This window comes from Dermacentor albipictus, chromosome 4, assembly GCF_038994185.2.
Source record: "Dermacentor albipictus isolate Rhodes 1998 colony chromosome 4, USDA_Dalb.pri_finalv2, whole genome shotgun sequence".
Taxonomy (NCBI): Eukaryota; Metazoa; Arthropoda; class Arachnida; order Ixodida; family Ixodidae; genus Dermacentor; species Dermacentor albipictus.
This window is the reverse complement of record NC_091824.1, coordinates 76,333,635-76,345,134: the sequence shown is the minus strand read 5'-3', so window position 1 is coordinate 76,345,134 and position 11,500 is coordinate 76,333,635. Positions and strand designations below refer to the sequence as shown.

Here is an 11,500-nt window from a genome sequence, read left to right as displayed (position 1 = left end):
GGCATCGCCGCCCTGGTGTTCATTCCCCAGCACTCCGTGACGTCATCGATTGCGAAAATGCGCAAAAGAAAAAAAATACTCTGAACTCCGTGACGTAACGCTGACGTACCGGCGATGGCATTATGACGCGAAATTTAAACGGAATCTTTTAAGCTTCATTTTCTCTTCTAATAATTAACCTATTACTGCGTTGTTGACGAAACTAGAGTTTTTGAAAGGATAGCTTATGAGTTTATAAACTGACTTAGCTTTTCTCCTGTCTATCTCTTTCTCTGTCTCTTTAGTGATAGTGTGCCCAGTGGCGTAGCTAGGTCGTCTGGCACCCGGGGCCCATAGGTCTTCTGTCACCCCCCCTCTCCGGGTGTAGCCGGCGGAAAGAGGGGTGTCTTCAGACGTATATGACCCCCCCCCCCCCTCACTGGCCCCTTGCACCCGGGGCCCACGGCCCCCCGCCCCCCCCTGTTGCTACGCCACTGAGTGTGCCCCTTTAACTTCTTGTTCGCAACGAGATGGCATAGATAAAGCTTACGCGATATACTTGGCTGAGGGTGATGGCGGGCGCCAAAAGAACCCCACCGAATTCGCCTAGTCCTACATCCTCCCCAATCTGCGGCTGAAATAAAGTTACCGCGGGCACAGACTTGAACCGCGCACCGAGAAAGGCGTAAATTTCCACCAGCCCTGTTTCTCAGCTGTCGTTGCGGCGGTGAGCGGCGATGAATTAACATATCTTGCCATAAGCTCGCATATTGAATTGAGCGTTGCACGTGACTCGGGTATTTTTCCGACCCATCCGCTTTAGCTGATACCTTTCGTGTCTGGGCTCTCGGTTGGTATTACTTTAATTCAGGCACAAGACGCTTATGGTTGTGTACCTAAAAGAAAATCGATTACCGGTGGTGTTCGAATACTCAAGGTTACCGTCAAAATCTGTGCGAGACCTACGCAAATGATAAAGCACGTAAGGTTACACGCTTTAGCACGTACACAACCAAATCCCGTCGAGAAAGAGGGAGAGAAAGAAAACAATTTTGCTGAAACTCAAAGTGGTCAGCCGGCGTATAGTCGCCTGCATGCTATTCCGTAGGGAATGGGATGGAGGAGGAGAAAGGCCCCAGAAGGTGAGCAGAATACAAGAAGAAAAATACAGGTCTTGTGACTTCGTTTTTTTTTCTTTTTTTTTCCCCAGCAGAGTAGGTGTTCTAGGCGATCAGGACAGGTAATCTTGGTAAAATGTTGACGATTATAACAAAAATTTTAAAAAAAAAACAAGAGGAAGTTTCTTGATGGAGGAAGCTTCTTGATGAGACTGAATGGGTGGGTCACAGTTTGCAAGAACACCCGTGTCCCGTGCATCATTGGGGGCACGTTCTAAAGATCCCCTAAAGACCCCAATCATGAGTTATTGCAGAATAGTGTCAAGTGATACATAAATATATATAATGGAATGCCAAAATATTCGCGCAGCCATGACCTTAGGGAACGTCCACTTTCCAGAAGCGCCGGGGTTCGAAGCTGATTGGAGCGCCAACCGCAAAGTGTGTTGTCAGATATACAAGGGACGCGCTTGGAATATCGGTGGATCAATGAAATACAGGAAATTTACAGAGCCGGGGTCGTTATACAGGCACAGCTACTTTGCAATATAGTGACCGAGTTCTTTTTCTTTCTTTAAGCAAAGAGAGAGATTACAAGGAATAGAGGTAAGCGAAATAAATGCTAGAGTGCAATCGAGGTATAGTAAAATTGGATTAGCGCAAGCAGTCCACGGTGACCATTTGTCACCGACCCGTCCAAGGATATCTCATTAGAAATCGTCAAAATCATCGGGGGCAGTGTAGGGTGCTGCTGCCTCCCGCTTACAGGCAAGAGAGAGATAATATTTAATGGCAGAAAGGTGGAGAGGTCGGCCTGAGTGAAATGCCTCTGGCCTGCTACTCCACGCTAGGGAAGGTGTTTGGGGAATAAGAGAGATAGGATGCGAAGAGAAAGGAGGGTAGTGGTATGGTGAATATGATGAGGGCTGCACAGCATAATGTTTCTGTGTATTTCGTACGTGCACAGTGCACAGCACACTCATCTTCGCGGGCAGAGGTATAAGTTACTGCGCTTACAGGCAAACTGCCGCTACATAATATGGGCCCCGCGCGCGTGCAAGAGTTCCATGGGTGCACACGCACGCGTTGTATACGTACTCTGGTCTACATCAACTCGGACGAGATGACAGATCGCACGCGCAGCTAAATTATAGCCGTACGCCAAAGGCGCTGGCATTGCGAGCAGGCTGCCGTGTATACTTATAGGGGCACACCGCAGGCCGCTGCCAGTGTGTATATACAGATGAGACCGCTTAATGACAAACGCTTGCGCGGTATACACACACATCGTGTCTCTGGAGAGACCGTTTGCGATCGCGTTGAATGAAGGCGACTTTGCAACCAAACCGGCGGAGTCGAGAACGCTGCAGCCCCTACATAATTCCCAATCAATCAGTTTCTACTGATTCCCGATTCCTATTGATAACGATATATATATATATATATATATATATATATATATATATATATATATATATATATATATATATATATATATATATATATATATATATATATATACCGCAAATCTTTCGCAAAGGTTGTAACAAGGAGTCCGTTTGTTTGTTAACATACAGGACTGTCGAGGGTCTGCGAGACTCAACTTCAGACAGCAGTCAGAGCCTGGAATTTGCGATAACCTGAAGACGCGAACACAGTTTCACTGTATCCTGTACGTTCCGTGTGGACCGCATACACCCTTATAAAAAGTGTGCACCCTTTGGGGGCTTATCTTAATTGTCACACAATTAACAACAATCGGCATCTATCCAAGCCCGCATTTGCTTTTTCCTAACGCTGCGCGCCCGGTACTCCCGGGTCACGAACGGCATGCGCGTTATCAGCGTGACGTTGCACTATCGACAGGAAGTAGCGGACGCAGAGTTGTCAAGAACGGGAAGGCACGACGATTATCGTTGTGGAACAAGATAAGCCCCAAAGGGTGCAAACTTTTTTTTCTAAAGAGTATCTATTTTCGGCGGAAAGGCAGGAAATTATTAAAATTCACGGCGGCCATTCTTGTGAAAAACTGTTACATTATTTTTTTATATATATATATTTTTTAATGCATGGCTTAGCGAGAACTTTGACAAATAACAGCACTACCTACCCAGAAATATATCTAAAACCGTGAAGGTAAAAAAAAAAAATTTGCGGGTGTTCTTAACTCCCATCTTCACTCCTTGTTAACCGCACCGGCTGTTTCCCGTATTTCCGGTTCATGTAGTACGTGCCGCAACCCCGTAAAACTTGCCTGCTCTGGCGCCGTGCCCGAAAAAGTTGATCGCACTTTGGGAGCGCGTGGTTCAGTGAAAAAAAAAAAACTCAGTAACCAAAACTATAAACACGGAGACGTGTGGTATAAACGCTTCGAGTGCATAACACCGCACACAGCTTGCACTCAGAAATAGCTCAGCGCGCTATGCGCCTCGAGCAGACAGGCATGCGTGGTGTCGTAAGAGGTTTACGATTTCGTCACTGTACCGGACGTCAGCGACAACGAAACTATAGATATAAAATTAGAAAAAAATAGACGCACTATGAATGTAACGTGAAAACTACGGTATATGTTCATCTTTCTTTCTATTCTAACGCTTATCCGCCCCCTCCTGCTACCAATTCTCCCAACCCAAAATCTTTTAGCAAAGCGAATTATTTGCAAGTCTAAATTTTCTTGTAATACAAGTGTAACCGACATAGCTGAATGGAGTAAAAAAAAAAAACGGTCACACAATCCATGAGAAGGAGCTGGAACTATTGTTATCGACCACCGCACTTTACCGGCCATTTACTGGCCTATATACTTGAGTAAGTACTACCCCAATTTTTTTTCCGACATCACACAGTACTCCGCTAATATATTTTATCTGTATTTATTAATTTTATTATGGCAACATAATTAGCTGGAAGCGCCAGCTTTTCGGGGCGAAAAACCAGACCACCCCTCCTTCGTTGGCCTACCTACATGGTTGACGAAACAAACAACTACAGGCTGCAACGTGCAAGTTGACACTATAACCATTCAGATTTAGAGGCATCAATCTCCGCTAATCATGGCCATATAAATGTTCTAGTTTATAATTTTCCTTATCGCGAGTCGGTCTTGCAATTAATTAAGTGACACTATCGCTATTTCGGCGGGAACAACTAGAAACCAAAGTAAATTAGTTAATTTAAGCATGCTTTGTTTTCCATTCACCCAATGAACAAACGATCATAAATTCAAAACATAACGATAACATTCTCGGAATAGTCATGTATAGAACCGGGGGATGGTGGACTATGTCAAGCAAATTAATTAAATAGCTAGCCTGCCAAGTCCTGCTGTGTTATATATATATATATATATATATATATATATATCCACACAAAGGCCTATCGTTTTTCTTTTTCTCTCTGAGCGTCTATCTTCGGCGCAAGTACAAGAAGAAAGACAAAAACTTAATAACGCATAGACCACTGTATGACGCTGACGGATGGTGCGGATGGCATTTTCATTAATTAAAGTGCCCGTTTCGGTTCTTCAGCTCAGCAGTCTTCATTGACGGCGAAAATGTTTTAAAAACGAAACGACTACATTTACGGCTGCTTGTATACTACGACCAGCCGTGAAGAATCCGAATAGACAATTTTCCACGGTGATGAACCAAAAGATTTCACACGGCCTTCTTCCAGTGCCACGGTGCACTTTCGATCGCGATCGAGCTTGATCGGGATCCAATTTTCACGGCCGCGATTGCCTCCGCTCCACCGCTTGCGCAAATGAGCCAATCGCGATCGAGAAATTATATCACGATCAGGCTCTAGCGCGATCGAAAGTGCACCCTGCCCGCAACGGTTCGCTGCAGCAATGCGCCAAAAGCAAACGCGGCTTCGGAGAGCGGAGACACGCCTTCGTGTATCAGCAGCGTGGAGCCAATCTTACAGCCAACAGGCTGGCATGGCTATATAATCTTCGTTTGATGCGGCTTTCCTGGCCTTATATTTATCGTATTCCGTTCATGCTCTTTCAAAAAATGTGCACAGCGATACAGCTGTAAAGCTGGAACGGCAAAACCAAAACCGACCCAGAGCTGCGCGACTATGAAAAGAGTTGCATATCACACGATCTGAAGCAAACTGGAAATGTCAGTAGGTGCGAATATACCATTCACGCGGAAAATTCTATTCCCGTATTCGATTGTTCCGACTGACTTAACTGAAAAGCATGACGAAACAACTGAAAGCTTTTGCTTCTTTATTAACTTCACTGAAACAAATTTCGAAAAACTGCAGCGACGCGTTCTTGTGCAAGCGGAGGATGGGCCAGACCTCGCATACGGAGACACCCAGTAAGCGCGAAAACACGGCTTTGAAATGCCGCAGGACGCGCTATATGCGGACTGTCATGCGGGCGTGACATGTCCGCGCGACATCGTAACGAGACGCTTTGCAAGCATGCGTTGTGCCTTTACCTTCCACGTTGGAGTTCTCCATGTCAGCCGGCTTCGCGTCGAACGCTGATCAGAGATGGCTTCGTTATCGTCGAAGCGCTGTCGTTTTACGGGATGACTGGCGGCCTCACGGGGAGCAATCCCGGAGCAAGAGTGCGGCTTTCATCACATAGACGCCAATGTCAGCACAAGCGCTTCGCACAGCTCGGTATCGGCACGCAGGCTGGGCACAGGCGACGAACGGTGAAGTGCTACAGTACCACGGAACGGCGAGACACCGGTGTAGCGGCTGCTTTTACGGCATATCACAACACCGACAACAGAGAGGCACGACGCAACGAGTGTACGAGTACGGTAGCCGAGAGACAGTCAAAAATCGGCTAGCGCAGCGTTGCCAACCTCCAAACAGCTTCTCCCTAGCTAGGGAATACTCCGTACCTAGCGTTCCCTGTGACGTACAGGAAAGCGCAGAAAGGTTGGCAGGGGAGGAAAGAGAGCGCCTTTGAAAAGCGCCAAGAGCCTGACACAGGTCCAGACAAATTTGGAGGTATTCTGAGATATGAGGGTTCAGGTCCCTGATGCACTCCATTGACGTCGCAGGGCACCAGTTGACATGTGGCTGGCTTGCGTGCAGTTTGCGTCATATGCTGTCGCACGTCAAGGGGGTTGACACCGTACGTGCACTGCTGACACGTACGTTGACATGTGTTCGGGTCATAGTAGGAGACCCACACCGAGTGACGCCCTTGGTGTGGCGTGCAAGTAAAAATAATAATAGAGGTATCTAGCGGAAGCTAACAAACCAATAGAAGACGCTTTCTTTTTTTTTTCATTTTCATCTTTCAATTGTTTTTCTTTCCTTTCTTTTACTTTTTTGTTTGGGGGGGGGGAGTGCGTTGTTATTTATGCCCATGCCTAGAATGCGCCCTCTTTCAACTGATTTTTGTTGGAAGTTTATTGTTTTGTTTCCGTTACGGAATAGGCGGCGCGATGCAACGGAAAGAGCCGAAGCTTGCACCTCCGCGCTGCTATCAGCTCACCATGACGAGAAACCGCTGTAGTGATGAACGCTGCTCAGTTTGTCCGCTCTGGATATACGTTCTTGGCAGCTAGGGGTAGGAGGCTAAAGGGATTTGGGCGCGGTCACGTAATTTCCCATTACTGGGCTGCATTGCCGAGCGTATCAGCGGTAATAGCGGGAGCGTGATAACACCCCTTCTTTCCACCAAATACTTGCGACGCCGATGTGCAAAGGGCTATCGTTTAGGCTATAGTTGGAAGCCCACTAACACTTTCCATAGACCGTGCTCACAGGTGGTAAGAGAGGCCCTGTGGTGAGGACCTCCACCGACTTCATCCTCCATTTTAAATAAAGTCGTTATCTTTCTGTCCCTCCTAGATAACGTAACGCCCGCGCCATTTAAGCGGCAACGTCTCCCGGGAAGGCTGAGAGCTCATAGATTTCAACAGGGGGCATTTTGCGAACGCCAGCAGTCAACCTGCGCTCCAAGAAACTTTCGGTGGTGTGTCCTAGGGCTCACATGGCAAATCTATATACTATGCCTATATTTATAAGTCTAGATATTATGCCAGGAAAAAATAAATACGGAAAGAAGAAACGGCTTTTCTATAGTAGTTAGTTCTACGAACGGGAACTTTTTTTTACGTTTTCCAAATAAAAGTAACGTGCCACATGCCTCAAGTGCAAATGTGTATAATTTGTCGCGTAACTCACGACGCAATCGATTTGTAAAATTGTAATTAGTTGCAGAGAAAAATTTAAAAAAAAAAATCCGGGCTCCTGTTCTGGCGAACTACGGGCGACTCGTAATAGGTTTTCTTTCCAGTGGGACTGGGAATTTATGTGATCAAAAAAGCCGGAAGCTTGAAGCTCTTTATGCAAAGACCAAAATGCAGCAAAATGTGCAATCGTTTTTTACGAGGCATCGCGATAATAGCGTATCTCAGAACTCACAATAAAGTTTTTCCATCCATCGCCTTCAGTGGGATCTCGGCCTTCCCGGGTCATGTCATGTCACTGCTCTAAGCGCTATATATATATATATATATATATATATATATATATATATATATATATATATATATATATATATATATATATATATATATATATATATATATATATATATATATAATGTGTTTATGTGTGTGTGTGTGTCACAGAAATGGGCGAACATTTGTACATCATTGCAGGCGGAAATATTTGCAGAAATTCTCTTCGAGTTGCAAAAACAGCTGTTCACTAACCACATTTCCGATTTGGGACCATTAGGCGCAGGAAGTGAGGAAAACCTGACCTGCTGCCTCTGCATGTTTTAGAATGCAGTAGCGTCCTTCTTCACCAAGTAACTAGACTGTTCTGACGCTGTCAGATAGCTTACTAAATAAGACTCTTCCTCACATACATGGCACCATACTCTCACAGAAAAAATTGCTCTTTCATTGGAGAAGAACGAGTTACGAATAAAGCGCAGCATAGTTTAGCGCCCCTTTACCACCACTGGCCGACTTACAGTTCCTGAATGTTGTTCACGAATGACATATGCTCATCACAGGAGCTAGCACACGATCTTATTCGGGGAACCAATCCCACGTCCCCAACCTTTGCGTCATTTCTTGGGAATGAAACCCGTCCCCGGTAATCGTGATAGATCGCGCGCAGTCTAGAACTAACGCACATTATCGACTTGCCTTTAGCGTTCTTTTATTCGCTTATCGTTGGTCGTGCGCAGTGCACGCAACTTCCGTGTTTCGGAGTTTGAAAAATATCTTCCATGCATCGCACGTCACACTGCCCTAGGACACTCACCCTACCCGCACGTTCCCAATGGTCGCGGAAACTTACGTGATACGTATACTTTTACTATCGACCTCGTCGAACGATTGACAAGGTTTCACGTCCCAAGGCATAACAGTGGCTACGAAAGATGCGCTGGAGAGTTGAGGGGAAATTTGCACCACCTAGGGATCTTTAATGTGCAGCTAAGGCTCAATATGGGCTCAGTACATTTTGCTAAGTTACCAATTCCAGTCATGTCACTCGCCTTCTGCCATGATGGTTACTATAGTATCTAACTGTACTCGTCGTGTTAAAGCCAAATGGCTGAAAGCTATATTTCCGCCAAGCATTCCTAGGACTTCGGGGCCGAAAATGGAGCCATGATGAGACTGCGGTGTGAGCGTACTAGAAAAACAAAATGGTGGCACACCTTCGTCGCCTGATGTGGCTCGGGTGCTCCTATCTAAATACATGTAAAAGGAGAATACGTTTTTCTCGGCAGCCACTGCACCAAACTTGACGAGTTTTGTTGCATTTAAAAGAAAAACTTAAAATCAAGTGACTGTCTGTCTCGATTTTTTTATTTAGGTTGTCAATTTTTGATAAAAATTGGCAAAAATATAAAATTTTCAGAAAACGAAACTATCATGTTTACAACTCCGTAACTCAGCAAGGAAAAATGATATCACAATTCTGTGAATTGCATCTCATAGTAGATCTAAAGCGGACAAAATTGATATGTTACACGTGAATCTCAAAAGATTTAGTAATGTGTAAATAAAGCTTTTGCAGAACCCTTGTACAGAATGTAACAAATTCATGTAATATATAAGTTGACATACCGGACTTGTCCGCTTTGAATGATCTAATATATGCCGTTTATAGAACCGCGATATCTGTTTTTGACGGAGAGCTATTGATTTGTAAACTTCGTGGTTCTATTCTTTTTCGAATTCTTGAAAATACTTTCAACAAAATTCCTGCCCTAAATCGAAATTCCGCTTCCAACAGTCACTAGGATTTAACTTTCTCTCTCAAATGCAACAAATTTCAGTAAAATCGGTCCAGGGGTTATCTCAGAAAACCGTGTTTTCGTTTTACATGTACTTGAATAGGCCCCGGTTCTCCCGGTCCCGGTTACCTCAGTTGGGGTAAGCCATATACAAGTTTCCGCCGACCAGGCGGTGGTGCGTGGATGGAGGGGCCTTAGGTTGGGGTAGTTATCAAGTGAGATATCAAGCTTTGCCTTATTATTTATTGATTTAATATGGTTGATTATTTGTGACCTGATAATTAATTACCAGATAATCCTTTATTCCACCGCCGGGAAATAAATGAAGCCAATGGCACACGGCATGTTTTGACAAGTTATAAAACTATGGCGTGATGGAGTTGCATTGCCTTATGCTAATAATTCGTCATTACTTGTGTTCAGACATTGTTATATATTTGTAATTTTTACATGTCTTCTCAAATGAACTTTTGCGAGGAAAAGATTTTTGATTGTACTTATGTGTATTTGTGTGACCTAATATACACAAAACACATGTATCTCCCTAGTTTAAACAAATCCGCATGGCTCATCCTACTACTAGCCGTCACTTCAGGGAAGAGTTCTTCGAGGTCACATTAAGTTCCAAGTGCAACTGTTAATACACACATGCACACACATATATGTGTGCGTCTACATGGGTGGTGTTCGGAAAGCTGGTTGGGCCCCAGCTACCCTCGGAAAAACGAAAACTTTCCGCCTATGCTACGAGGTCTTGTAAATACTTGTATAAGACAGTCACTATATATATATATATATATATATATATATATATGTACAGGATGTCCCACATAACTTGAGCCAAGGATTGAAAAATCAAAGGCGCGTCGGAAGCAAATTATACCGAACGCATACTATTCGCAACAATCTATAGTAACTAAGACAAAGTTTTGTTTTTCCCACAACTCGCTAAATAATTAAGTTCAATTACCCAACCATTTAATTATTGGCTGAGGACCCCAAGTATGATACGCAGATTTGTAGAGCACCTTCGGAAACCACAGATAGAGTTGTTTTCTTTACGATACGTCTCGTGTAGTCCTTTTTTCCGGGTTGCAAAGAAAGCCCGCGAAATATGAAAAAAGCCAAGCGACTGAGCGTTTGCACAATGGTATTGTGCTGCTCTCAAGCGTGTGTTCGGTGAACAAGGTCAGCTGCATCGTGACTGGCGATGAGGAAGCAGTAGGGCGTTCTTTATCTCATCGGCAGTGCTCAGCCAGGAGCATGCATTTTCGCCCTCATCCGACGGGAACCGACCCTGTTCACGGAACGCACGCTTGAGAGCAGCACGATACTACTGTGCGCAAGCGCTCCGTCACATGGCTCTTTTCATATTTCGTGGGCTTTCCTTGCAACTCGGAAAAAAGGAATACATGAGACGTATCGCGAAAGAAACAACTCGATCGGCGGTTTCTGAAGGTGCTCTACAAATCTGCATGTTATACTTGGGGTCCTCAGCCAATAATTAAAAAGGTGGGTAATTAAACTTAGTGAGTTATGGGGAAAACAAAAAATTGTCCGAGTTACTATAGGCTATTGCAAATAATATGCATTCGGTTCAGTTCACTTCCCATGCACCTTTCATTTTTAAAATCTTGGCTCAAGTTATGTGGGACACCCTGTATATGTGTGCGTGCGTGTGGAGGGTTTGGAAAGCAGGTTGACCTTCCCCCTCGCTGCAAAATGGAAGCTTTCAGCCTATGCAAGGAGCCCATTTATTTCCAAGGAGCTTTAAGGGCCCTTTAATATTTTGTCCCAATTTAAGGTATACAAACCCCATTGAAACTGGGCACCGGATAGGGCACTCTAGACCATGGTATTGGTGCTGGGCTGCATACTTCAAAATCAGCGAGCGACAAACCAGCTTCTCTGGGAGCAACAAGGGGTCATGCTTTAATGGGCGACACTGCATCTTTTACTTCCAAGAAAGGCAGTCTGTTGTAGTTTGCAAACTTTTTTTTTTTTCAACAATAAATTGCTGAACAATTTATTGTTAACCGCTTTTATTACTGCATTATCAGCAGTTCACCTGCTATATTGTCTTGTCTTTTACTCTTTCTTTTTCAGTTGCAGTCAAGTGTGCTTTTGTTATCTTCCATCAGCACTGCATTGCTGGCAC

General features: G+C 44.5%; 1 protein-coding gene across 1 annotated transcript in view; it reads right to left on the bottom strand.

Annotated features, from left to right (window-relative positions):
• Positions 1 to 5,914, bottom strand: part of LOC135895897 (uncharacterized) — a 100,200-nt gene extending 94,286 nt beyond the window's left edge. The window contains exon 1 of the mRNA XM_065424128.2: positions 5,552 to 5,914. Coding sequence (XP_065280200.1) covers positions 5,552 to 5,573 — 22 coding nt within the window. The 5' untranslated portion in view covers positions 5,574 to 5,914. The remainder of the gene's footprint in view (positions 1 to 5,551) is intronic.
• Between the last annotated feature and the right edge of the window lie 5,586 nt (positions 5,915 to 11,500).